The sequence below is a fragment of the Conger conger genome, chromosome 5, assembly GCF_963514075.1.
Source record: "Conger conger chromosome 5, fConCon1.1, whole genome shotgun sequence".
Lineage (NCBI taxonomy): Eukaryota > Metazoa > Chordata > Actinopteri > Anguilliformes > Congridae > Conger > Conger conger.
Window position 1 is genome coordinate 8,056,177 of NC_083764.1, and position 27,930 is coordinate 8,084,106.

Below are 27,930 nucleotides of genomic sequence, written 5' to 3' on the forward strand. Positions count from 1 at the left end.
AATATCTTGGAGTAATATAATACAATGGTCATTGGCTTCCTTTGCTTCGTTTCGGTTTGTGTTTGCAGTTGAAAGAAAGATGGCATTTTTGCTGCAGTGCTGTGAATATGCAATCAAAGCTTTTAAACTTGAATATCACACTTCATGCTTCCAGTAGGAGTTAGCCAACCTATTTTACATTTTATCTCTTGCTGATTGTGGTTCCGTCAAGATTTACTTCATTTTCTATTTTTAACAGAAATTTCTGGAGAGCCCAGAGCAGTACACATTACCAGGGTGCCCCCGTTCTCTCCCTCCCCCTCACCTGCTCCCGAAAAGCCTGACTGGGCCGGAGGTGAAGGCCCGGTTTCCCCGGCAGGTGGAACTGAAGGGATACTGCCCAGTCACTTACCTGGACGGACAGCAGAGGTACACCTGTCTACTCACATTATTAAGCAGCACTTTGAGGTATTAAGAACATAGTGAAATGTTCATATGATGCCAAAAACTATCCCTATTTTATAGACAAACTTTAACCCGTGAGGTTCTCACTGAAAGAAAATTTATCACCCTGGTCCAGCCTGCGTTGACTTCACTGAGAGTGAATGAGGCAGTACGTTGCACTGAATTATATTGAAACTCCATAATTTTTCCTCCTAGATATGAAGCCCTTGTGCGTGGAGACCCTGACTACGTTGCCGAATACAGGGAGAAGATCTACATTTTTGAGAACGAGGAAAAGCAGCAGAAGTTCCTGAGGTGTTGTTGCTGTTGCTGTCGGTGGTGTTATGAGCCTGTGGTCTGTATCACGAAGCAGGGTGACTGAGTTAGCCGGGCACTTGCACTGAGTAAAACCCGGAAACACTCCCAAATCTGGAACATGGACTGGAGGAAAAATAGCTGTTCTGGGGTTTACTCAGTGCAGTTATCCAGCTAACTCAGTGATCCTGCTTTGTGGGTTTTACTCAGTGCAGTTATCCAGCTAACTCAGTGATCCTGCTTTGTGGGTTTTACTCAGTGCAGTTATCCAGCTAACTCAGTGATCCTGCTTTGTGGGTTTTACTCAGTGCAGTTATCCAGCTAACTCAGTGATCCTGCTTTGTGGGTTTTACTCAGTGCAGTTATCCAGCTAACTCAGTGATCCTGCTTTGTGGGTTTTACTCAGTGCAGTTATCCAGCTAACTCAGTGATCCTGCTTTGTGATACTGGCCCCTGGTGCAACAATTTGACTTCTTTATTCACATGGATAGATCACCGGAGGTCTACTGGGACCAGAAGCTGCCCCATAAACTCCCTCCAATGAAGGAGCCTGTGCAGCTGACCTCTCTGCCAATGCTGGGGTACCTGGAACAGGTGAGGGTCCCCTTCCGTCTCATCCACCCACAGTCAAAACCGTTATTATAGATATGGATGGGAGTTTGCCCATTACCTACAACACAGAGCATGATGTAGGTATTGTGGCTGTCCAGCAATGCAGGGTAACATTGAAGCAGAATTCAACAATATTTACCATCTAAAACCTTGTCTCAGTGGGATTCCACATAATTACAGTGTATCGCTGCATATGCCTCTTCCATCACAGTTGGGAATGTCTACTGTTAATATTTGAAATATTCAAAACATTTTTGAAGGTTTGTTTTGCACTTGAGAAATATCTTTTCAGCAATAATGTAAATGACGGCTAAATGAATGCTCTTAAACCCCGTTATTTTGACATTATGTGATTTACTTCTTGACAGGGTGTATCCAGAGAGGTCATAAAGGCAATGACGGCAGTGGGGTGTTTCAAACCGAAGTTTCCGTACGTCAGCGTGAGAAGATCAGCTCTGCTTTACCTTGCGTACCATTTGAAAGGTATGTGTGTGTGTGTGTGTGTGCTGTTTCCGTGCAGCTGCACCCACAGGTTGCACCAAATTCAGTTTCACATGCACTTTTGCCTACACGCAAGTCAATAAGTAACAGTCCGTGTGTAGGGATTTAAGTAGTGTTGGGATAATGTAGAGGGGTTGGTAAAGTATGGCGCTTTGGTTAGGTTAGAGTAGGAAAAAGACTACGATGAAAGATAGATTTGAACATATACCGTAAATCCTCAAATTGTGGCCGGGGTCTTTTATTTACTTAGGCTGCACAAAGCACAGGCCTTTATTTGGGGCAGGCTTGTATTCGAGGCAGGCCTTTATTTCTTATTAGGCTCCTGTTGTAGAATTTTATTTGCAACAGTATTAAACCAACCAACAATATAAAATATTGAGAAGAGCTCTTTTATTTCATTGAGTTAAATCAAACAATGTCTTCTAGTGCTCATGGACTGATAGCCCTACTGGTAGCCAATATTACCCCGGCTTGTATTTGGGGGCCGGCCTTTATTTCTCCGAATCGACCACGCCCCCGGCTATTATCCGAGGCCCGGCTTCAAATAGAATCCTGGACACAATTTGAGGATTTACTGTACTTATATATGTTCAGATCATAGGACTGCATGTATGGTGCAGTGGGTAGCACTGTCGCCTCACAGCAAGGAGGTCCTGGGTTCGAATCCCGGTTGGCCGGGGCCTCTCTGTGTGGAGTTTGCATGTTCTCCCCGTGTTTGCGTGGGTTTCCTCCAGGTACTCTGGTTTCCTCCCACAGTCCAAAGACATGCAGGTTAGGCTTATTGGAGAGTCTAAATTGCCTGTAGGTATGAGTGTGTGAGTGAATGGTGTGTGTGCCCTGCGATGGACTGGCGACCTGTCCAGGGTGTATTCCTGCCTTTTGCCCAATGTATGCTGGGATAGGCTCCAGCCCCCCTGCGACCCTGTTCAGGATAAGCGGGTTAGGATAATGAATGAATGAATGAATGAATGAATGTTCGGATCATCTGATCAGAATTTGTCAATATAAGGACAAAACATTAAAAAAGCATAAAAATAACAGTCCAATTTTCATCACGTGATCAAAAAATCTCATGCTGATCATCTGTCTTCTGAGTCAAAATAAAGAAAAAGCATAAAGTTGTTTTTCTTCCGTGTAGCATTCAATCCCAGGAGCCCGGACTACATTCGCAGGAAGTACAAGAAGAAGCTGGACAGGTTTGAGGAAAGCTGTGAACTGATCGCCTACCTGGGCACAACGATGACTCAGGCATACAAAGAGTCTGACGAACTGCCCGTTGACTTTGACGCAAAGCTTCGCGAGTTCCTGGCACTTAAAGACACTACGGCAAACGGTGCTGGGGACCCTTGACAGGATGTGACTCATTAATCTATCCCATTGCTCACTGAAATATCTTTATTTACAGCAACAACAGTTTGAAGGCAGAAATAAATATTTTCCCGGGACGCGGAGATCAGGAAATAAACGTTCTCTAGAGTTTTTTTTTTTGTTTTTTTTGCCGGTTTTCCAAGCAATTATGATATGTGTCAATGTTTCCAAAATGTGCAGTTTATAATAAACAATGAAATGTCATTTTGCTTGTTTATTTCAATGTTTTTAAATGGTCAGCAGTGATAACTGCTGCACCTCCTTTGGTCCAAGGATACTCAAATATGGCCCTCGAGGTCAATCGCACTGCTGGGGCGATTGAAACGTTTTGCTACGTTTCGCTACGGTTTCTGTGTTGAACGACTTTTCGCCCAACGGTGTGCGGGCTTTGAGGTATGTTTGCTCCCGTTTGGTGGGTGTGTAGCCCCAATCAATAATGATGTAGGCCTATGCTACAAAAGAGCTCAAAGTACACTGCATTTATGATTACTGTTTATTACTGCATTATTTCTTATAACTGTCCCATTTCTTCTGTCCCTACTAATTTGCAGAGATGAAATTCGTGTTAATTCATTTAAAACAGTCCCCCTGTGCGATGCATCAGTCGACCACAATTGAGTTGAACAAGATTATATTTGTATTATATAATAAATATAGTTTTAGAAAATTTATATGGAATTCCCACATCGTGTGACCGTTTTCTGTCAGGCAGGCACAGCTGAAATAGCAGTTGATATGCAGCAGATGGGAGTTATCCAATCAGGATCACAGCAGTGAGTGCTTTATTGTATTTAATAAATTACAATAAGTGTAAATGTAAATTGGTTCTGTCGGTGTTCTGAGTCATTTTGAGATATTGAGCTCCAAAGCTTTCACATCCTAGCCGAATAGAGCGAAAGTGAAATGCAGGTCAGTTCCAGAAAAATCTAAATGACTGTCCTCAGAATGTACAATATGAAAAGCATATCAAATTGCCCTATATCCAACATATATCACCCGAACTCAACGTCTCGAAATAGGCTATGCGTCAAAAATTGATGTTCTTTCCTCCATGGGAGACGACTTTTCTTTTTCTTTTCTTTTTAAAGAATGCTCAAACGTAAATTGAAATAGAATTAGTTATTGTTAGGAAGTAGCTTAAAACAAATACCAGGCTAGGCCTTCTTGTAGACGACCTTCGGCTTTGCTGCGGTGCCAAACTTGCACCGCCCTTGTTGCCATGGAGACCGCTAGTTGTTTGCAGCTCAGACACACACGCGTTTTCCCAAACATAAAAAAGTATGAGCCTGACATGGAGTCCGAAGTGCAGCTTGAGATAGTTGGTCTTTTGAAAGAGCACAACTTTCAAATCGCAAAAGGGACTGCAGAGGTAACATGCTGGACATCAGAAGTGTGTCTTAATACGAGCAAACTAGCACGTAATATAATGTTAGCTAAGTTAGCTGCTAGCTGCTACAATTTACGAATAGCTACGGATGCGGGATGCCCAGAAGCTAGCTTAGCGGATAGGTGTTTCTGCTTTACGCCTTATGTTAGCTAGCTAAATATCCTAGCTAATACCGTTACTGCCAAAATGAACACAGATCCTACTGTCATCGGATGTGGCCAAAGTTACTGACGTTAGCTAACGTTAAGTGATCCAGTCTTTTCCTGTCGCCAACAGGGTTTGAAACAGAAGTTTCCTGCGTCGTTCTCGGATGTAAAGATTCGACCGCTGCTTGAGTGTGCCTGGCATGAATATTTAACCAATAAGAAACAGGTGGGCTAGCTAAGGTTATACAGGTTATTTTATTCGTTATAATCATAAGTTACCAGTCATTCGTTTTGCTCTCAGTCCATGTACATTTGATTTATTTAGCTCTAACACTATAGACAATTCTTTAGATACATTTAATTTTATCTATATTGGACTCTTATCTTTTTATCTGGGAAACAACGATGGTTCTTTTGACACTCAACATGTTTTTCACCAGGAACTGAAAGGTGAGGTGTGGGAATATAAGGGCAAACTGATGTGTTTTGTCAACGGTCAACTTCTGGGAAATGAAAAAGACTTGTCGAGGTGGGCTGAGGCACTGTGGGGATTCACCTTCCATAGGCCACACGCGCTGTTTCAGGCTCTGACCGAGGACGACTACACCAGACACCTCCAGAGCACCGGGGCAAGTCTTCCGTTCCCTAAACGTGTTCTCCAGAACAGCCGTTACAATAATGCACACTAGAGCAATCTTTAGGGTCTTTAGTGCTTTAGGGTTAATCCACTGACTACCCTGACTTGACTCACTCTTCACCCCAGTGGTTCCCAAACTCGGTCTTCCTTTCCCTAAACGTGTTCTCCAGAACATCAGAGAATTCTGAGATTGCATTTATGGTTGGAACGAAAACCAGCATGCACAGGGGGCCCCCACGACTGAGTTTGAAACCCACTGCTCTACCCCAGACACAAAAATATCTTCATGAATTTCAACCAATATAGTAATGAATGAACAAAAAAATGTATATAGTCATATGTTGCTCCCCTGTCCACGTAGTTAGAGATTTGGCATTTACAGTACCACACATTTCTCTTTCTTTCAAAGGTGTGTTGAAATGTTGAATTCATATCCTGTTTGCCCTTCTCTATTCCTGCAGCACACATTTGTATTCATGGATATTGAAATCCAAGGGGAGCCAGTTGGAAGGTTGTTGTTTGAGGTGAGTGGGCATCAGGTTTCTGAAACACACAGCGTTTGAGAACGCACGTGGTGGTGGCTGACTATAGTTCTCCTGTTCAGCTCTTTTCAGACCTGTGCCCAAAGACGTGCAAGAACTTCCAGGCACTCTGTGAAGGAGATGCTCGTTCGTCCGAGAACAATGTCGCGTTGACCTACAAGGGATCTATATTTCACCGTGTCGTCCCCAATGGCTGGATCCAGGGTGGAGGTAAGGTGTGGAGTTCAGTAAATGAGCTACGGCATGTGGAATAGCAAATATTGCCGTGTGTCGTGTAAAAATATGAGATTCATACATGCAGGAGGGCAAACAAAGACATTATTATAAAATAAAAGGCCAAGCTACGATTTAAAAAGTGTTATGTAATGTTACATAGAATGGCAATACATTTCAAGAAATCCACAAAACGTAGTAATAACCCAGTGTCAAAGGACTGTTTCTAAATGTGCCTCATACAGTATTATGGAAATGAACTTTCTAGTGCAGTATTCATTCATTAACAAGTGTTTAAATTGAGCTAATTTTACATGACTCTTGTGATGTGAATTGCATGCAGATTATGTTCACACTGACACTGGTTGCCTGTCATTTCTAAATGCATTATGGGGGGGGGTCACCCATTTTTTAATCATATCTTTGGGGGAACATTAATCTTATCTCTACAGATATTTCACCTGGGGCCAGAGGAAATGGTGGAGAGTCCATTTATGGACCAATATTTGAAGGTACTATTTAAATGTGCATTTGCATAACAGTTGTTAGGCTAATTTAAGAAAAATAGGCAAAAACAACTTCTTTGAAACCACACTCCCCAAACGTAGTTTGCTAAAAGATGACCCCATTAGTCAGTCAGGCTGAAGTTGGCCCAGAATTAGCCAGAACTGGGAATTTTCCATTCAATCACCAGGTGCCTGAATGACACACCATGCACACTAATATGAGGGCATGGTCATGAATATGGTTATGGACATTATTGTTCAGAAAGTTTGTAAGTTAAATGAAAATGTCTGAGGAAAATAAGTGCAACAAATACCCAAACTTTTTTTCAGTAGCCCTGTATCTCTACAGTGAAGGCCACTCTGTCACACTGCAAATTAATGTTTCACCTTTTTTTTTCAAAAGCACCAAAAACAATTGGTGTAATGTACAGTAAAAAACATCAATATGTATTATGCTCAGAGTTATTTAATGTAGCCTGACCATGTTTGTTGCAGTTTGACAATTTATTAAGAACCACACTAGACAAAGTTAAGTAAAAAAAGGAACTCCTGATAGGTTATCCTTGATGAACCTGGTGAACTTGTTAGTCATGGAAACACACTCTAGGACCATTGAGACTATAAATTTAAGTATAGTTCCCTGCTTCCGCACTGCATGTTATCGTTTCGGTTAAAAGTGGTTGAGCCACGGCAGACAAATAGTTACTGTTCTTCATTGTCAATAACTCATTGCCAGAAAAGCACTATTCTGTTTTGTATTTCTGTCCATTTAATAAGTCTAGTAAGAAGCTGCAATTCCTTTTTTTGAGAGTGCAGTAGAAACTAGGCATTCTAATTGTTGCCTGTCAGTGTGGTTGAATTGAGCTTAATAGACTTGGATGGTAATCTTTATTTTACATAGCATACACAGGGGATTTATATGGGAAAAAGTTGTTTGAGTTCTCTATCCCTTGTTTTTCCCATTCTTTTTTTCTTTTATACATGTCGGAGAAAAAAAAAAAAGAAACTAATAAAAAATAAGACAAAAAATAGTTGCAGAAGAATTGAAAGGTCATATACAGTAAAAACCCAATACATGGCCTTGAGTATGTACCCAACAGATCCTTGGCCGTAGATAGATCTTTACCAGTTTTGAAACACACAAACCTCCAACACTGAGAGCTCGCAATTACCAAAGGTATGTGAGAGATGTTGCATCGAAATTCAATAAGCCCAGGAAATTCAGCTGGTGTCCCCATAATCGCAGGCCTGACTGAACGCAAGGAAGAAACAGCCCCGTTGGCAGTGCTCCTGGCTTGATTCTGTAAATGTACGGTTCCGATATTAGATAAAGGCCTGGAATCCGGCGCAAGTCGCTGATGCCCTGGTCATTTTTTTGCTCGGCTGCCTGAACAATGCTGACCATACATGTGCAAGCATGTGGGTGCGACAGGAATTTATGGGGCCAATGTTGTTTGTCCCTGTTTAGAAATGGAAAAAGGAAAAAAAGGAAAAATATCTGCCAGTGCTGTGAGTTATGCGGAGGGAAAGAAACAAACAAACAAGGAAAGGAGAGAGAGGGAGGGAGAGAAAGACAGGACCAAAAACAACTGCTTTTCAGAAATCCTGTTTCGTTAAGTAATCATTATATAATAATGTAAAATGTAAATAATGTAAATAATAATGTAATAAATAATGTCAAGTAATGTAAAAAAAATTGAAATGGTAGTAAATTGCAGATTATTATCTCCCATTCTTGAAGGCCGTCACAGACGTTCGCAGTCAGCGGGGGGGGGGGGGGGTGTTTTGTTTGTTTTATCAGTGTGTGATATCTGCTTGTGTGTTTTATCAGTGTGTGATATCTGCTCTCCCAGATGAAAGCTTTGCTGTGCCACATAGTAAGAGGGGAATTTTAGCCATGGCCAATCAGGGGACTCACACCAACGCATCTCAGTTCTACATCACCCTGCAGCCTGCTCATTGGATGGACCGGAAATATGTGGCTTTTGGGTGCGTTTCCCGGCAACCTCATTCCGACTGCTACTGAAGGGCGAAATTTGGTCTTTGTGTGTGTCTGTGCGCGTGTGTGTATGCATGTGTACCTGTGCGTATGTGTGTGTTTGGTGTGTGTGTGTGTGTGTCTATGTGTGTGCAAGCATGTGCCTGTGCGTATGTGTACGTGTCCCTGTGTGTGTGTGCGTGTGTCATTTTATTTGGTTTCAGCAAATGATCAGCATTTGACTTCAGTTCTCCAAAAAACACTGTCAATACCACAGCAATACATTTTTAGTAATATGAAGAAGAAAAGCCAAACTTGTGAGGTGAACATGTATAGAATTGATATACCTCTTTCATTCCAGACAAGTGATCGAAGGCACAGAAGTCCTTCAGAGACTGGAGCTTGTCCCCACCTTCAACGAGAGACCTCGAGACGAGTGCAAAGTGGCCGCCTGTGGAGTCTTTCTGTCTTGATGTAAAAATCATTGCTGTTTTTTGCTATAGAAAACCAATTAAGCGGCAACTACACTCAATTATGTTGCATCTGTTTTGTGCAGTTATGGCAATTGCACGCTAACGCTATTGTGAATCAACACAGCATCGATTGATCGTCATCATCGAAATGTAATCAATTTTCAAGATAGTGAAACCCGGATTGGATGAATGTGAATAGTACAGAAATGGTGTGTACATGACTTAGGGACTTTGGGGAACACTGTGTCTGGGGGGGGTGTGAACTCAAAGTGTGAATTTAAATGAATGAAAGTGGCAAATAACAATCCTTTAAAAGCTTTGTGTCAATGAACAGCGTAAGGTTTCATGCTACACAGGGCTCAGATTATGGGAACCAAAGAGGATTTTACCAATTCCGTACTGTTTATGTTACAAATCTGGGGCAAAGGTTTCAAGTGTTGCCCCAATAGGTGTCAGCTAAAAGGATGTGCCAGGAAATCAGTGACTTGCCGAAATCTGTTGATCTGAGATTGCAAGTTGCACAGCAGTGCAATACAATACTGGAAGAGTGGCTGGCAAAACCACAGGAAAATAAGACTGCAAACACGGAATCTGTGGATCAAAGTTTATAAAGTATGGCTGTTTAACTAAGTATCTGCCTGAAGTGTCAGATTAAATGGCTGTTCTTTGGAGAACAATAGATGTCCTTGTTCTTTGTATTTTGATTCATATTTTTCGATTGTCCTGAATGTGCACTAAGTACACAGGACCTACATTGTTTTCCCGGCACTGTAATATGATATCACTGTGAAAAAACAAAGCATGTAGTGCAAATATTCAGTGTCTGTTCTTCTTCTCTGGTGTGTGTGTGTGTGTGTGTGTGTGTGTGTGTGTGTGTGTGTGTGTGTGTGTGTGCATACAGTACCTAAACATGTAAAAGAAAAGTATTTTTAAAAGTATAAAACCCAGGGGTTATAATGATACTTGTACAGCATTTGAGCATAAGGAATTCTCAAACGTAGGCCCATTTAGCTTCAGATCATCTCATTTTAAGGAAGGGGCTCTTACTCACAGATGACAGAGCACAGAAATAAAAAATGAATTGACTGCATATAATAGTTAACAGCACTATTGATGGTTCAGTGTGTACAGTGGCGTTTTGCGATGAGGAAGTCGTGCAAGACGCAATCAGTGTCTGGTTTTCATCCATACTTGCATAGTCAAGTTCCTCTTTTCATGCGAAACTGACAGGTTGCTGTAGCAGAACCATCGCCATCGTCTGACTTCAAACTTGTCTGTTCTCGAACAGCAGAATTACGGGTAAAGGGCTCAATGACTGGCTCACTCTTATCCCTTTCCTTTAAACTGTCAAAATATTATGTGTGTATTTTCACAGAGTATCCATTGGGTCCGTTTTATTACTTGCATGTTGTACATGCTAGCCATAAACGCATCTCCATGCTGAAGAGGTTTAGATAATCCATCTCACCTAATGGTACAACTTTATCACTTAATGGTTCAAATATCGTTCCAGTATGTGACAGTAAGATATTGCTACTCGTCTGATAACGTCAGCTAAGTACACAATTGCGATTTGTGCCATATAAGTGGCTGGCGCGTGAAAAACCGAGGTGACACGCAACCTCATGGACGATTTAATGGCAATTAAGAAATCGTTTGAAGCGAGGCCTCGGCTCAACTTATTTTTCCTCCCGTAGGAAATGATCACATTGCACGGCTATTGTTACTTAATATTTCTTTCTTTCTTAAATCTACCCAACAACGCAGACTGACCTGAGTAACCGTCCAGTCTGTAGACACGAATATGTTAAAACTGCGGGGCCGGCCAGCTATTCATAAAAGCACCTTTCTTGCCTGCCTCCTCCCAGTATCAGTAAAAAAGTGCCACATGACCTGTATAGCAGGAAGTGGAGTGGAACCACACAAGCCCCGTATACAGCAGAAATTAGTGTCTCTCACTTTTCGGCACTTGTTACCTGGCGTTCTCTTGTTGGAAGAATAGAAAATAGTGGGAGAAAATGTACTGGAGAGTTTTGTTGTTTGCGTTTTCACTTGCCCTGCTGCGTAGCACGACAGCTGCAGAAAGTGGTAAGTTGATGTGTTGGCCAGCTTCGTGTTCGCTACGTAACTAGCTAGCTTGCTAGCCGCTAACTAGTTTTTGCTCAGATGGCTTGTAGCAATCGCGCGCAATGACAGCTAATCTCATAATATTTTCAAGGTTTTCCACGTAGTGGATTTGAAACTAAGCATTTTAGCGAACTAGTAACCGTATTTTTTCAGATATTAAGTTATAGTTTGTTTCCTTTTCTTTCCCTAATTCTTTAAGCCAGCAACATAATGTTAGCTACGTTGCAGTTTAGTTCCCCGATCGCTAGGCTCTTTGCCTCCAGCTAAATGGCTAACGCTAGCTGTTTTACCAGATGGCCAACACAGCCTTGATTCATGAAGCACGAAGTGGCTAATTCTAACAGTCTAGTGATATTATAGTGTTGATTAATATAGCTTATTACGTTTTGCCTACAGACGGCAAAGATTAGTTCACTGGTCACCTGGGTTTCTTGAAAATCTTACTAACAGCTTGCTTGAAGCTTATCAAGCATTATGTAATACTGTAATATTGACCATCGTAATAAATCAGTGCATTAATAGGAATTTGTAATTTAATATTTGGTAGCTTGCCATAGCCGATTTCTTAGTTATTTTGCAGGGGGGGGCGGGGGGGGGGGATGCATGTTCACGTTCATGAAATTGTCCGCCGCGCATGATGACGAAAACTAACACCAATCGCGGGCAGTATTTTTTACCAGCCCACTTGAGGGCAAGCATTGACGTAGTTGGCTAATCCCCGATCACACAGTGTGAAAAACACCTGGAGTTCAGACTGGGATGGGAGGTGAAGTCCGGGCGAATAATTTTCCATCGTGTACAAAACTGCTGGGAACTTCATTTCCCAACAACACGTTGGGAACGTTCATATCAAATAACAATTTGTTGGGACCATGTCATAAACCAGGCGCACCGCAATTTAAAGTCTTCTGCCCCCAGCGCTGAAAAAAAACCGTCCCTCAGTAGCTGCACATACGTTTGTTCGTTTTCCTTGTCACCGTTGTATTAGTCATTGCTCGATCATCTAGTGGTTGGCTAAATTGACTGACTTGCTCTCGACGAGAATTTCAGTTGTTAAACCGCAAGCAGTCTCTAATTTACGCGGCTATGCTTCCAAAAAATGTTTCCAAGGTCGCATGTTATTGAAGGGTTTGTATACTAGTGACATACAGTGCAGTCCTTGCTTTTTCGGTATTTTTAGCACCATGGCATATGCTATATCTGTAAGTACGTACATACTTCAGGCTTCTTTTGTCAAGTGGCCTCCTCAATTAATTTAAACGGCTACTTTCAAAATAAACCGTTTTTAAAGTGTTTTTTAATGTGTATATATATATATATATATATATATATATATATATATATATATATATATATATATATATATAAACCTAAAAATACATTGTATTTTCTTGCTGTTTGGATCTGAAAAGGGCCACAGACAAACTGGATTGAATTGAACAATTTAAAAAAGAGCATAAGTGTTGACGTGATTTTTCTTCCCATAATCGACTGAGGCTAGGTTGAATTGGAACTGGGCTGTGTCTGTCTGATTCAGGGCTGGAATCTGGGCCTATGTTTTTTGTGTCCGTTAATTTAATTACAGGATTTCTTGGGATAACAAAAAAATAAAATAAAATATTGTGACTTTTCACATGTTCAGGTTGTATGTGCTGTTCACTTTTTCAGACGAGTGCACAACACTATCAAGCTGTTTGGAGTGTCAAAAGAACAATGGATGTACCTGGATGTTGTGCTCAGGTAAGTAATCCAAAACCTCGTGTGTGGTATTCTTCCATGGTAGTGCTGCGTGCGGTTTAAATATTGTTTACCAGCGAATCTTTTGCTGTGGGTTTTGTTTAGCGTGGATGAGGAAACGACTTTGGTCGCACTCAACTGTTGCCCGGTTACACCGGAACTGGTTTGAAGCGATGTGCCGCCAATATGGGGCTATCAGTAAAAATTCAGAGACTTACTGTAGCATCCTGTTCCGTTAAATATGACTTGTTTATTTACTGGAAACGGAACCTTCCAGACTGTAGAAGCTGCAGACGGTTTATTGTACTACTTGAAGGCCACACGGCTCGTTATCAGCAGTAATAGGGTTATGGGTCGGGCTGGTATTGCCATGGAGTGGGTCTGTTGTGAAAAGCAAAGTATTTTTGAAGTGGACGTGTGCTTAAAATCTTTTATCTTAATTTTATTTATTTTATTTGGTTTGGTTATTTATTTTACAGTATTTAATAGCGCCTTTGACAGTCGACCAATGAAAAATTAATATACATCCACTTGAGCTGCATAAATTAATAAATGATTTATGATTTATGATTTTATGTACTGTGTGTAAACTGTCCATTGTGGCGGTTGAGGGCAAGTTTTCCACAAACCTCTGGATGAACGGATGGGGGAAGGCTAACCCTGGTTGTTGTTGATTTGATCTTAATTGGGTCCACCAAGCGCTGGTACACAACCTTCCACACCAGTTTCTTGTTTATGTGAGTTTATGTGGAAATACTCAACCCCCCTGCCCTCCACAAACACTCACACACACACACACACACACACACACACACACACACACACACACACACACACACACACACACACACACACACAATTTCTCGAATATGACTTTATTCCAGTAACCATGACAACTGTACGGCAGATCGCTGATCTGGGGGATCAGTGAAATGGCTGTCTTGAGGCTGCGGGGGCGCGGTTAGGAAGCCTCTGGTCTGGCCTGAGCACCACCAGACCTGTGGCTGTGGGGCTCGGCCAATGAGACGGGCCGAAGACCCGCCGCTGGGAACGCGCGCATTCCAGAACATTCCTCCTGCTTTTTTGGGTTTTTTTTTTTTTTTTTTTTTTTTTTTTTTTTTGTGGCGAGGGGGGGGGGGGGGGGCTGAGTGAAGAAGAGCAACACCCCCCCCCCCCCGGAGATAGTACAGGAAGTGTGGGGATGAATAGGAGGAAACGGCGATATCCTCAAGAAAGTGCCGGAAAGGAAAGCAAAGTGTGAGTGGAGAAGAGCTCGGAGTGGGGGGGGTTAGTTAGGCTCCAGCTGGGAGAGGAATGTGTATCCCCTTTAGCTCAAAATGACCAATTGGAGCTGGTTTGGGAATTGCCCGGCAAGGCGCGTTAAGGAGTGTCGTTTGTCTGGCGGTTCAGGTGGTTTTTTGAGTAGTCTTCACACAAACGGCAAATAGACTAAATCTTAAAACTCCAGTGCGTTGGCCCTGGGAATAGCTATGCTTGTTCAGAGAAGCACGTTGGTCCTGGGAATAGCTATGCTTGTTCAGAGAAGCACGTTGGTCCTGGGAATAGCTATGCTTGTTCAGAGAAGCACGTTGGTCCTGGGAATAGCTATGCTTGTTCAGAGAAGCGCGTTTTCCCTGGGAATAGCTATGCTTGTTCAGAGAAGCGCGTTGGTCCTGGGAATAGCTATGCTTGTTCAGAGAAGCGCGTTGGTCCTGGGAACAGCTATGCTTGTTCAGAGAAGCGCGTTGGTCCTGGGAACAGCTATGCTTGTTCAGAGAAGCGCGTTGGCCCTGGGAATAGCTATGCTTGTTCAGAGAAGCGCGTTGGTCCTGGGAATAGCTATGCTTGTTCAGAGAAGCGCGTTGGTCCTGGGAATAGCTATGCTTGTTCAGAGAAGCGCGTTGGTCCTGGGAATAGCTATGCTTGTTCAGAGCAGCGCGTTGGTCCTGGGAATAGCTATGCTTGTTCAGAGAAGCGCGTTGGTCCTGGGAATAGCTATGCTTGTTCAGAGAAGCACGTTGGTCCTGGGAACGTTGCGATGCAGGGCAGGCCTCCAGCTTCAGCCCTGAGTCCTGCCTGGAAGCCCTCGCTCGTTTCGGGAGTGATTTCCCGTTCGACGGTGTTGCATCAGACTTCAGCCTCTCGTTCCAAGCGCTGTTTCTCATGAGCGCCCGTGCCTCGAACTGTGAAAGGGTTGTGCTTTCAGCGGGAAGGTCTTCATGCAGCCTTTGATTAAGTCAGCTGTGCCGATATCGATCTTCCGCGGTAGACGATGAGAATACGCAGGCGCTGTTTCTCTGCCCAGTGTAATGAATTTGCAGATATTGAATTGAACGATAGGTCTTGTGATTAATGCAGACAGTTGTGGGGTGGGGGGGGGGGGGGGAAGGCTTGGCTAACACTCGATTGGTTGGCCGTTGAGCGTTCAGGAGGGCCTGGGCTTTGGTGGTACAGGACCTTCTGGGCTTTGACTCCAGGCAGACACATTAGTGCTGAAAGACTGTCAGGCTCATGCTGGTGAGTTTGTGTTTGTGAGCAGGCACTTATAGGGTTAAAACCCTGTGTAGGTAGTGTTGGCTCACAGGTTGTGCAGAAATACCTCGGCTTTGGCTGGCTGGCTGTCTGTCTGTCTGTCTGTCTGTCTGTCTGTCTGTCTGTCTGTCTGTCTGTCTGTCTGTCTGTCTGTCTGTCTGTCTGTCTGTCTGTCTGTCTGTCTGTCTGTCTGTCTGTCTGTCTGTCTGTCTGTCTGTCTGTCTGTCTGTCTGTCTGTCTGTCTGTCTGTCTGTCTGTCTGTCTGTCTGTCTGTCTGTCTGTCTGTCTGTCTGTCTGTCTGTCTGTCTGTCTGTCTGTCTGTCTGTCTGTCTGTAAGGGGACACAGGCTCATTGGCTCCCCTATTTCAGTGTGCAGAATGCTTCTATGGAGAAACTATTGGTTGAAAGAACAAGAGATATACAACAGGTGGCCAGTGGTTTAATTACTTGCATTGCCCTCTGTCCACAGAAAAAAAACAATTGGAAATGAGTAATTCGCTGATTGCAGTTGTTTGAGAACTGGGCTGTTTTGCAGGGCTGTTGGAGTGCGGGGAATGGTTTGTGACTAAGCGCTATGAGACTGTGAATAATTAACACGCTCTCGCCGTTGTCTCGCCCAGAGTGTGGTCGGGTAACCGTGGCAGCGGGAGAGCTGGGCTGGGCCGAGAGGGTGTGGTAACCATGTGTGAGGATGCAGTAAGCGGGTCAGGAGTGGACCTGTAGCCCCGATACGGTTCGCCTTAACGTGAGGCCTACCACACACACACACAAGCCTAAAAACCGGGTCTGCGATTCAACATTTGCCTGTTACTTTGACTAACAAATAAAAGCAGTCATGTTTTTTTTGTTTTTTTCTTCTTTTCTTCACAAAAGACTAAAGCATAATGGCTAAAACCAACCTGCCAAAAATGAGTTGGTGTAGAAGAAGTGTCACACTTTTACTTGCAACACTAAGATGAGATGAGATCCTTTATTGAACCCCGTTACCCATCCTGGGAGCAGTGGGCAGCCACAGTGCAGCACCCGGGGACCGGCTGCAGTAGCAGTAGGGTTGTAGAGACCCACAGCGCAGTGTTGTGTATGTGTTCTCAGTGATGGCTTCCTGCGTCCTGTCGACGGTGGTAGAACCTCCAGCGGACCTGATGTTTGAGCCCTGCCCCCCTGTGGGGAACCGGTTTCCCTAGGGCCTGGGAGCAGCTTAGAGGCCCAGTCTCTGATTAGTTAAGCAAAATGAGACCTTTTTCATTTCGGTGCCAAAGTTTGGAGAGCGTGTTGCGGGCATCGCGGCTGGGACGTGACCCTGTGTTTCAAGGTCACACGCGTGCGCACACACACACACACACACACACACACACACACACACACACACACACACTCAACACATGCTCAACACGCACACACGCTCAACACGCACACAGGCACAACACACATACACACACACACACATACACACTCAACACATGCTCAACACGCACACACGCTCAACACGCACACAGGCACAACACACATACATGCGCGCACACACACACACACACACACACACACACACACGCACACACACACATGCACACACACACACACACACACACACGCACATGCACATGCACATGCACACACAAACAGTGTGTGTAAACCGTAGTGGAATTTGTGATCTCCGCGATGCCGTAAGAGGCCATGCCAGGTATTCCATTGCAGCTGACGACACTGGCAGCCAAACCTAGAGAATGCCATCAAGTTTAACACCATCCTGGCTGCCGTGAGTCCGTGTTCCTGCTGCGTAGTTTGCTTTAATATATATGCACACACAAACACACATACACGGACATGTGCAGGTGTGCACACTCACACACAGACACACACTCACTCACACACACACTCACTCACACACGCACTCGCACTCGCACTCGCACACGCACTCACACACGCACTCACACACACTCACACACACACACACGCACTCACACACACACACACAGACACACACTCACTCACACACTCACTCACACACACTCACACACACACTCACACACACACTCACACACACACTCACACACACACACTCACACACACACACACACACACACACACTCACACACACACACACACACTCACACACACACTCACACACTCACTCACACACTCACTCACACACTCACTCACACACTCACTCACACACTCACACACACACACACACACACACACACACACACACACTCCCTCACTCACTCACTCACACACACTCACACACTCACTCACTCACTCACTCACTCACTCACTCACTCACTCACTCACTCACTCACTCACACACTCACACACTCACACACACACACACACACACACACACTTTGACGTGTGTACAGACTGTAAATCTTTAACTTGACGATTGTGCAGAGTGGGAAGACGGCAGGTGGTGTGCCTTGGGAGGTCATGTGACGTGCTGCTGATGTGTCCAGTTTGGGCGCCACGTTCCGGTCATTCTGGACGCGCCCCTCGGTGCCAAACCAACGGGGTGGAACAGACGGGGCCCGGGTGTGACAGTACTTCTCCTGCAAGAGAACAAACTCGCCTACGACTGCAGCTCCCATCACGGGACTGTAGCGCCAACCGGCTCATCTTATTTCTGTGGCTGTGCATTACGAGACTTTACAAACTGGCGATTCGGTTTTGATTTTCGATGTACCGAAATCCGTTCTCCGTTACAGTTGTACCAGGAGGCTTCCCGGGGCTTTTTGCCCGGCCCTGGAGGCGGTGGTATGTTTTATATGCTGAGCTCCTGTAATTTGAGGTGTGAAGGTTCGCGTTCGATGATCAGGTCCTAGCGCGCGACCGTTAAAGCTACACGGAGTTCACTCTCCTGACACGTCATTCCTGCCTTAGTTTCACCGTGCGCTGCATCGTCTGACCTGGCCCACTCGACCCGGGCCACATATTTCCTTTTTTTTCGGATGCGTGACTCATCTGAAAGCGGTCGGAGGTTGTCGGAGAAGCCACTGGGACCGGCGAAATGAGTCATGGCCAGGGTTGCTATGGCGTTGGTCGACTGCTGAGCGGACACTTATGTGGTCGTACGCTGCGGCATTATTCTGGGTTATTCTCGTTTAATTTGCACAGATGGGGGAAAAATTGAAAGAATGTTCGAGGAGGTATGTTTCATGTTTGAGGTTCCCGGAATGGGGTGGAAAGATCTGTCGGTCGGGTTGCTGTTTTGTCGCCGGAAGACTAGGCTATCATTTAAAATTGTGATTCTCGGAAAATGTGACCCGAGTTTGAATTTCATAGCAAATGCGGGTCAGTTTCAGATTTGAATGCAGGGCCATGTTCTCTCTGAGGTAAAAGGCAAATTAAAAAGGCATATTACCGTGTGGTTCATGTCCCCTTTTATGCTAAACGGCCGCAAATTCAGGGTTGCTGGGAAAAAAAACAAAAAAAAAAACACTTTTTGACAGTTGAAGTTTGGCTGCAGTTTCTCTCTTCCATTTGTTTGAAAGGACAAAAGCTGTTCATTTCATCTTCCGTGTCCCTGATAAAAGCTGGCTAAACCCCCTCACAAAGTCTTATCCTCACAGCTCACAGTACAAAGTGCCGAGTGGCTTCCAATCTCAGCTCTTAGAAACGAGCCTACCACCTGCTCCGTGTAGCCATTAGCCAAACATTCATCTATAGGGGAAAAATAAATAAATAAATAAATCAGGTTTTAATCTCGGGGGTGCCATTTTTTGACACGACGGACGAAACCAAGCCACAATTCTGGTTTCTGAAGTGAGAGATTAGTTTCTGGTCATGTGTCGGTGGCTGATGTGTCATCTATAGTGTTGCCTGACGTCAGTTTTTTTTTGTAGAGTTCCACTTTGTGGTCTCCCTTGTGATGTCCGGGTAGTGTATTCAATGGCAGCCTTTTTAAAAATATTTTTTTCTTTTTATATATATATATATATATATATATATATTTTTTTTTTTTCAACAGGTAGTTTGTTATGATTTGGTGTGTAAATGACTCCCTCGTCCAATACCCATTCTGCAGTTTTAGTCATTAATTGCATTTGCAATAGGCATGGTGTCCATGGTTATAATTTCAAAAGAGAAAGACTTAACTCATTAACTGCGCTGGGTGACAAATTAGACTTTTTTATTTTTTTATTTAATTTTTTTTAAAGTAGCTTTCCACAAATAATTGAATTCATAGTGTTTGCTATACAAGTTATTTTTAAGTTAAAATGACACCCAGGACAGTTAATGAGTTTTAACTTTTATATATATTTTATATATTTATATATATATTTATATATTTATATATATTTATATATATTTATATATATTTATATACATTTATATTTATATATTTATATATTTATTTATATATTTATATATTTATATATTTATATATATATATATATATATATATATATATATATATATATATATATATATATATATATATATATAAATAAAGAGTTTATATTTTTAAACTTTTTAATTTTATTATTTATTTGTGCTCCCCAGAATCAGCGTCCCAAAATTCTTCCTGTGTGAAAGCCAGCTCTACACCTGTGAACGTCACCGATGATGGCTGTCAGGCAGTAGGCAACGGCTCCTGCTCAGGTAATGTGTGGAACATCGGTAGCTTCGGTAGCTTTCAGAGTTGACTAACCGCAATCAAATCTGCATTATCAGTACGCCGGGGCGGCCTGTAGCGTAGTGGTTAAGGTACGTGACTGGGACCCGCAAGGTCGGTGGTTCGATCCCCGGTGTAGCCACAATCAGATCCGCACAGCCGTTGGGCCCTTGAGCAAGGCCCTTAACCCCGCATTGCTCCAGGGGAGGATCGTCTCCTGCTTAGTCTAATCAACTGTACGTCGCTCTGGATAAGAGCAAATGCTAATAATGTAATAATGTGATGTCAATAAGACGTTATATTCGAGGTAGTCGCAGCTGCTGAACGAGTGGAACACGGTGCGAGGAAATGGCGGAAAATCGGAAAACCTCACTAGGAAACCCGACTGGAAAGCATTTCCTCTTCCTGTGCAAGAAGCTGAGGCGCACCCGCACTCCCAACAACCATTCATTTATTTATGCATTTATTTCTTTATTTCTTTATTTCTTTATTTTTCAGACCCTTCACCTCCACCCCCACCCCCGCCCACCCAACCTCCCCTCCCCACCACAGCTGCTGGCAATGGAACTACCCCCGCCCCCGCCCCCACCACTACTGGAAGCACACAGGCTCCAACTCCAACAGGTAACGTTGCCTACAGTCCGGCCTTAAAAGTAGTTAAAAATAAATAAATACTTTAACCCTTTCAGTCCCGCTCGAGCGTAACTACCCGAAAATCCCAAGTCGACCTTATACCTTTTCAACCGGTCAAAATGACTGCTGCAACCATTTAAAACCCTGCTTCTCCACTTTCTCCATCTTCTCAACCAAAGCCAAAACCCCTTGGGATGTGGGTGGAGCCCCTTCATATCGGGCTTGGGACTGAAAGGGTTCAAATGGATTTGTCAAACCTAATTATTATTATTATTATTATTATTTTTTATTTATTTTTTATTTTTTAAATTTATTTATTTTCCTCCAAGCTCATGTGAACGTATCTACGCCCGCGCCTGGCCCCACTGCGCCCCCGACCGCCGCTCCCTCCAACACCACGGCAACGGCCACAACCACAACCACTCTTCCATCAAGTAGGCCCCCGTCCCCCCCCCGACCAGTCCAGCTACAGAGCACAGACCTACACTACACTACACTACACCTACACTACACTACACAGCTACAGAGCACAGACCTACACTACACTACACTACACTACACTACACCTACACTACACTACACAGCTACAGAGCACAGACCTACACTACACTACACCTACACTACACTACACAGCTACAGAGCACAGACCTACACTACACTACACTACACAGCTACAGAGCACAGACCTACACTACACTACACTACACCGACACTACACTACACAGCTACAGAGCACTTTCTCACACGCTGTCCCTTTAAGAGCAGATCGGACACAGGATAATACACAGTGACTGGGCAACAACAAAACCATCGAGTGAACAATATTAAAAGTATCGTATATTGTGTTTAGTTGATAGGGGAAAAACATAAAGCGCCCCTTTCTTGTTGTTGTTGGAGGCAGTATTATGATTATCTTTATTATTATTATTATTATTATTATTATTATTATTGTTATTACTACTTCTGGTACTGTCATCCATTTTATTTGTATTTTTTAGTTGATCAAATTTATTTATTTTTTCTCCCCAATCTTGCTTTTATGCTTGTTTCTGCAAAGCGTTTTGTAGCTTCTTGGAAAAGTGCTATATAAATAAAGATATATTATCATGAATATTATTATTATGTAGCTGAAACGGGCCTGTTCTGGCATGGTGTGTCTCTTCCCCCCTCTCTGTGGTGCAGACTCCACCCAGCCTGCCCCGACTCCCGCCCCGGCAACGAAGAAGTCCACCTTCGACGCAGCCAGCTTCATCGGCGGCATCGTGCTGGTGCTGGGCCTCCAGGCGGTCATCTTCTTCCTCTACAAGTTCTGCAAGTCCAAGGACCGCAACTACCACACCCTCTAAACCCCCCGGGCCCCCGGCCCCCAGCCCCCGGCCCCTGGCACCTCCCCGCCTCGAACTGTGGCCCCCCCCCCGGCCATTCAGTCAAACAGTGTTTCCAAGCTGCTTATTCTGCCCCCCCCCCCCTTCTTAATGCCGAGATGCATGCAGCCTGTCGACTCCAACCTTAACACACACGCGCCCACACACACACACAGCAGGCACGGTAGGTCGTAGGGTCCTAACCCCCGCCCCCCCCGTGCGATTGACCCGGGGGTAAGCGTGTAGGCTTCGTTTTTCCGACCGTAGAAAGATTGAACAGTCGAGACGCGAGTCGCTCTGAAGGCCTGCCTGCTCCTCCCCGTGGCGGTCGGTTTGAGAGCAGAAGCCGCGGGCGGGCTGAAGCGGCGCAGAAACGCATTTCGGCGGACCGTCCCTGTTGTTTCGGTTTTTTTTTTTCTTTCTTTCGTTTTTGAAGTCACCTGCTGGAAAGACAGCCTGGGGCCAGCACAGAAAGCGCTAGAAGAAAAGCACGCGGTTTTGAGTGTTGCATCACCCGGCTTACTTTGCTTAGGAAACACTGTTTGAATTCCCCCACCCCCCGCCCCGCCCCGCCCTCCCCCCGACCCACAGGAAGATACAGCATTGCTCGTAAGACTCGTCATGTCCAAAAAAAAAAAGAAAGAAAAAAAGGAAAAAAAAAAGGCTTTGAGGTTTCTATGCAAAAATTGGTAGATTTGTCAGGCTATGGAAGCGTCTTTTTTTCTTTTTCTTTTTTTCCTAACATTGAAAAGTCATGCGGCAATGCTTTATCCACCGCACCTGAACTAAAATTAGGATTAAAAAAATTAAATTAAAAAAAAAAAACACAAAAAAATAAAAACACAAAAAATGTGAGTCTTGGTGATGGCGGATGTCTCCCCTGCCTGGGAGTTGAGTTTCAGAAAAAGAGAAACTCCAGAGAAGCCGCTGCATTTCGTCAGCACGCGCTGCGCGTCCTGCACAACAACCCCGCCAGCGTCCGCCTCCGTGCAATAAACGCCTCTCCCCGTTATTCACTCCATTAGCCCCGGCCAATCCGCTCGCTGAGAGCCGCGCTGCCAAGCGAGGCCCCGCCCCCTCCCCGCCCGTGGTTCCCGCGGCCCCGTTCCGCCTGGCCCTCTGCCCCCCCGGGTGGCCCGAATCCGTCTGGGGACGTATGTGGTCGAGGAATAAATTAAGAAAACGATAAGCAAGCACCTTCTGAATGTGGAGAGTGATGTGAAAAAAAAGTGCCTTAACGGGGGTGTCAATCAGGCTGATGATTGGTTAGTTGGGCAGGTGTTGTCCCCCAGAACCCCCCCCCCCACCCCCCACCGCCCTTACACACACGCACACACACGCGCACACACACGCGCACGCGTATGCACACACCATCCCCAGTCCCGTAGTGTTGATGGCCCCAGTGGGGAGCTGGCGTTGGAGAACGCAGACTCCCGATGGCACAGTATCGCTGCGCTGATATTGGTCAAAATGGCGGAGATCCCAGCTGGACTGATGCTTTTATTGTTGAGAATCTTTGTGATGATGAGGAGTTGCCTCTGTCTAATTTTTTATTTTTTTTTTGTTTTTTTTTTGTTTTTTTTTTTGTTTTTGCACCTGCTGACTCTCGCTTAACCACGGCCAGGTAAGGCTGGTTCGGATGCGTCTCTGTGTTCGTAGAGAGGAATATCAGGGCGAGACAGATTGCGGTTCTGGTTTGTGTCTCGTATTCCTTTTGGGGTGCTTTCCTTTTTTTTATTTTTATTTTTTTCTTTTATTTTTTCTCCTCATGCACCGTTCCATCCCTTTGATTGGTCGAAAGTCTCAAAGCATTTCTCTGGTCCACGAAACAGAAGCAGCTTGCCACTTTGGTGAAACCATATTCAAGTTGCCTGCAAGGTTTGACAGATTTTGGTTTTGCATGCTGGTCCTATTTCAAAAGTTTTGGTAAAAAAAACAAACAAAAAAAAAAAAACAACTTTCCAAGTTCTTTATTTTAAATTGTCGTCCAATTTCAACATTTATCGTTTCAAGCAGCCAAGCCTACAAATGATGAGGCATTCACGAGATGAAGGTCTAATTTTCAGAGGCCCACGTTTGGGTTGAAGTTGCATGTCTTGATTTCCTGCACATTGTCTTTAAATCGTCTATGTACATTTTTCTGGATTTGATCATGGGCAGACGAAGGATCCTTTTGAGGAGGTTGTCAGTAGAATGTTGTTCTGGTGTTGAGACAATCGACTCAGGTTTGTATTTTTTGGGGGTATTTTTTATTTTATTTCTTTCCTGTCTTTTGTTGCATTTTTGTGCGAAGGAGCAAGTTAGATGTTTTTGAATTCTAAGATTTCAACTGTGGATGTCTTTGGGTTTCAAACATTTTGTGAACCACTTTCGTCAATTTAGAAAATATAGATATATATATATGAAACTCTAATGCTTTGAAGTGAAAGGCCAATGCTTAGCATGTGGAATGGAGCATTGACCAAGCCTTGCATTATATTGTTCTTGCATATTTCTTTTGTGGCCAAAATTTCACAATAAAAGCCTGTCAGAAATCTCTGCTAAATAAGTTGCCAAATGAAAATGTTTGCCTAGAATGAACACCAGTATAAAGATAAATGTTAGTGCATGGTGTATCTGTGCCGACAATGGCAAAGTTGTATTGTTTATTATTAAGCACCTGGAAACAATTTGTCATGATGATTTCTTTCCCTCAATTTTTACATTAAATCAGCGTTATGCTGCATCCAAAGAGTCCCATTTGCAGCAAGTCAGAAGTACAACACACTGCCTTAGTTTCACCGAGAGATCCACTTATACGCATTAAGGTCCGCCAAATCACGCGCGCTAAAGGGTTTTTGTTGTTCTTAAAGGGAGGGCTTTATTGGGCAGTTCAGATGCTGTGTAGCTGTTGAAATTCTTGAGCGATTGCAAGTATACACAAGACATGGCTTTGTTTCCATTTGTCACAGTATTCAGAAATGTACTGTGTAGTTCTTTTCTTTTTCTTTTTTTTTTTCTTTATAACCTAATTGTGCTAAACATCCAATTGCCAAAGTTTTACCCAGTTGGGTTTACCCAGTGTTGGCTCTTTTCCCATGGAGCTGGTCAGCCTTTTGAAACCTTAAAAGCTGCTTAAGCCGTATTCGTCCGGGGCCTCTAACGCACGGAGCACGCAGAGGTTGGAATGGAAGCGTTTGCGTGGCATCGTGGGTAACGTCGACTTCCACGACGACCGCCGAAGGGGTGCTCTTGGAGCCCCCCCAAAAAAAAAAAAAAAAAAAAGCCAAAATGGTGGACAGTGCCAACATGTTCCTTTACGCCGCGCGCTGAAAGGCCAGAATGTCTCTCGCGCGTATTTGACTGATCGTAGTTCTGTAGTCAGGTCAAAAGTGCCTTGGTCGGCTCAGCAGACTCGACCTCATCTTCAGTGACATCAAAATAGAAAACGGCGGGAAAAAAAAAAACCCTTGCCCCCCCCCCCCCCCCCACACCTCTCCCATGAGTCCCAAATACACTGAGCCAAATGGGACGGGTCATCTGCTGAATTTCCAGCTAAGATTCTCTACATGCTGCATTTCCCAGCTCATCCCTCTTTCGGTTCTCTTGTGTATGCGACTGCTGTATTGCGTTCTTTGCTCAGCCAAAATGGGGGTCTGATGTAGTCAGCTGGCTTTGACCCCGGCTCTTGTTCAGATTTGGGCACTTGACGTTGCATATGTATCCACAAAGCCCGCCTTACTGTTCTATGCTTTTTAAGTGTACCTTTTCATGAGTCGTGTTTTTGTTTTGTTTTTTTTGTTTTTTCTTTGTTTTGTTTTTGTTTTAGTTTTTTTTGCCTTTCGGTTTTCTAGTTTTGCAATGAAAGATTGAAGATGTTAAAATCAGTAATAAAGATTTGGATATTGTTAAACAACTTGCTCTTTGTGTCTCATTTTCAACTCCGGCGCTTGCGTCTCTTGATCAATGTATTGCGTGAAGGCTTGTTTATAGCCATTACCAGGTGTGTGAAAGTCCTCCCCAGGATTTTGTTCCAATCACCTGGATTTGCTGATTAGCACAATTACCCAGCCAGCAGGTTGAAGACAACTTGGAGAAATCCGCTAGCTGGGAAGACATGCCTTTCTGAGTCCTGGATTTTTCACAATACTATATTTGTACACGTCCACTGAGTGCCCACTCCCAGCTTATTGGTAATGGCCGTTGCCTCACTTCCCCAGTTCTCGTAGATCGTGTCAATAAGGGTACAATAAAGAGCACAGTTCAGAGTGAATGGATATTTCCTGTTTGTCATTGATTATAATTGAACCTGGATTTACAGTTGAGTTTTTCCGGTAAGCCTGGCGTATAAATCTCCCACGTCCTGTAACTGACGTGGCTTCAAACTGACGTTTGTAGGAGCAAGTTTTGCCCCCCCCCATCTTCATTTAATTTTCCTCCCGCTTGTCCGCGTCTCTCGAGCTGGGCGTAGATAAAAGCAAGAAGAAAGAAAAGCGATGAGAAAAAGAATCATGTGAACGAGACCATTGTTTCACACGGATCCCCTCTGTTTTGACGTCACAGCGAGTGGTCCTATCTTGCTGTTGTTCCTGGAACCGGACCCCGGTCGGTTCGGATCCGTTTCGCGAACGGAGCCGTGTCGTTTTTACACGCCCTCGTCAGCCCAGAGTTCCCGGTGCGCTGCCTGTTAAGATCGACTCCCGCGGTGCTTCTGTGAACCGCGACAAAACCAAATAAGCAGCACTGCAGTACGGGGACCTCCAAGAACCGTAACCGCACCGTTCGAGAAATGAAAAACAAACAAACAAGATCAACAGTGAATTTTAAAGCGCATTAGCTTATTAGCTTCAGGCGCTCAACTCCAGTTGTTTATTCATTTCCACCAAAATAATATTTACATATCCGCTTGGTAGAGTAAATAAGAGTACAATTTGAAGGAGGGGGGAGGGGGGATCTCTTTTTTTGGTCTCTGGAGGGTGGGGGTGGGGGTTGGTGAGAGAGGCCAAGGAGAAGGGCAGGTTTCCCAGGAAAGCCTCTTCAGAGCTGGGTGAGAGAGCTGCCCCTTCCCCTAACCTGAGAACTCCTAACGAGTATCCGCACAGAAGCCAGACTGCACCCACCCCGCTCTCATCCAGACACAGGCTATCGCCACTTCCAGCGAATTAGGGGTGACGGATGCAGTGCTGCAACCCGAAAAGTCACCTCTGGCTTTGAATTTTTATTTTATTTTATTTTTTATTTTTTATTTTTTTTAAACAAATGGGACAAATTTATAAAGACGGAAAGCGTAGCCCCGGGGCCTGGCTGCGTGCGATTCGATTAGGTTTTTATTACAAAGCAGGCGATTTGGATGGCTCTGCGCTAGGAGCCGTAACTGAGTTGGAGCCTGGCCTTATTGAGTCTCCTCTGCCTGCAGGATGCAGGGCGTTCTCCGCAGAGCGTGATTAACCGCTCCCTCCAGACTGAACCCGGGAGAAGCACTTTCATGTGCATCTCCCTCCAAAATGGAGTAGTGTAGGAAATGCGGCAGTATAGTGAATTTGTGCCATTTTACCTGAACTTGCCAAATTATATATCCCCGCATGCATTTTGAAGTGTTGTGGTATCTTGGAAATATATTTTTTAGCAAATTCCATTTCTGTCGGAGCGATTGCCAGTTATGTACCTGCCTCGGCTGCCGTTGAAGTGATTGAGCGCCATAATCGAGGCTGAGTGCTTTAACTTGGTTTGCCATCCATCAGCCACTGAAAGCAGGCCGCGTTCTTCCAAGAGCTGGGCTCTTCTCTCCTACCAGGGGGAATACAGGATGTGCACTATAACCACCTCTGACAACCTTCTGCCTCTC

General features: G+C 44.2%; 3 protein-coding genes across 3 annotated transcripts in view; all 3 read left to right on the forward strand.

The window, feature by feature from the left end:
• Window positions 1-3,318, forward strand: part of ak9 (adenylate kinase 9) — a 28,836-nt gene extending 25,518 nt beyond the window's left edge. The window contains exons 34-38 of the mRNA XM_061241595.1: window positions 239-408; window positions 640-738; window positions 1,230-1,332; window positions 1,719-1,833; window positions 2,990-3,318. Of these exons, the coding sequence (XP_061097579.1) occupies window positions 239-408; window positions 640-738; window positions 1,230-1,332; window positions 1,719-1,833; window positions 2,990-3,201 (699 nt within the window). The 3' untranslated portion in view covers window positions 3,202-3,318. The remainder of the gene's footprint in view (window positions 1-238; window positions 409-639; window positions 739-1,229; window positions 1,333-1,718; window positions 1,834-2,989) is intronic.
• Window positions 3,319-4,478: 1,160 nt separating this feature from the next.
• On the forward strand, window positions 4,479-9,916 carry ppil6 (peptidylprolyl isomerase (cyclophilin)-like 6). Its single transcript, XM_061243763.1, has 8 exons — window positions 4,479-4,588; window positions 4,883-4,978; window positions 5,193-5,381; window positions 5,851-5,913; window positions 5,994-6,141; window positions 6,597-6,656; window positions 8,504-8,639; window positions 8,990-9,916. Exons 1-8 carry the CDS (start codon window positions 4,511-4,513, stop codon window positions 9,099-9,101), a joined length of 882 nt encoding a protein of 293 aa, XP_061099747.1. The 5' UTR covers window positions 4,479-4,510; the 3' UTR covers window positions 9,102-9,916.
• A 1,081-nt stretch (window positions 9,917-10,997) lies between these two features.
• Window positions 10,998-26,001, forward strand: cd164 (CD164 molecule, sialomucin). Its single transcript, XM_061244112.1, has 6 exons — window positions 10,998-11,189; window positions 12,897-12,968; window positions 19,998-20,096; window positions 20,608-20,733; window positions 21,072-21,176; window positions 21,925-26,001. Exons 1-6 carry the CDS (start codon window positions 11,120-11,122, stop codon window positions 22,086-22,088), a joined length of 636 nt encoding a protein of 211 aa, XP_061100096.1. The 5' UTR covers window positions 10,998-11,119; the 3' UTR covers window positions 22,089-26,001.
• Window positions 26,002-27,930: the final 1,929 nt, after the last annotated feature.

What these genes read in the sequence shown, in the direction of transcription:
- ppil6 (XM_061243763.1), top strand. Translation starts at nt 4,511, where the DNA reads ATGGAGTCCGAAGTGCAGCTTGAGATAGTTGGTCTTTTGAAAGAGCAC. An exon ending in TTGGAAGGTTGTTGTTTGAG is followed by an intron (nt 5,914 to 5,993) that starts GTGAGTGGGCAT and finishes TCTCCTGTTCAG; the next exon opens with CTCTTTTCAGACCTGTGCCC. An exon ending in CGGAAATATGTGGCTTTTGG is followed by an intron (nt 8,640 to 8,989) that starts GTGCGTTTCCCG and finishes CTTTCATTCCAG; the next exon opens with ACAAGTGATCGAAGGCACAG.
- cd164 (XM_061244112.1), top strand. Translation starts at nt 11,120, where the DNA reads ATGTACTGGAGAGTTTTGTTGTTTGCGTTTTCACTTGCCCTGCTGCGT. An exon ending in ACAGGCTCCAACTCCAACAG is followed by an intron (nt 20,734 to 21,071) that starts GTAACGTTGCCT and finishes TTTTCCTCCAAG; the next exon opens with CTCATGTGAACGTATCTACG. An exon ending in CACAACCACTCTTCCATCAA is followed by an intron (nt 21,177 to 21,924) that starts GTAGGCCCCCGT and finishes TCTGTGGTGCAG; the next exon opens with ACTCCACCCAGCCTGCCCCG.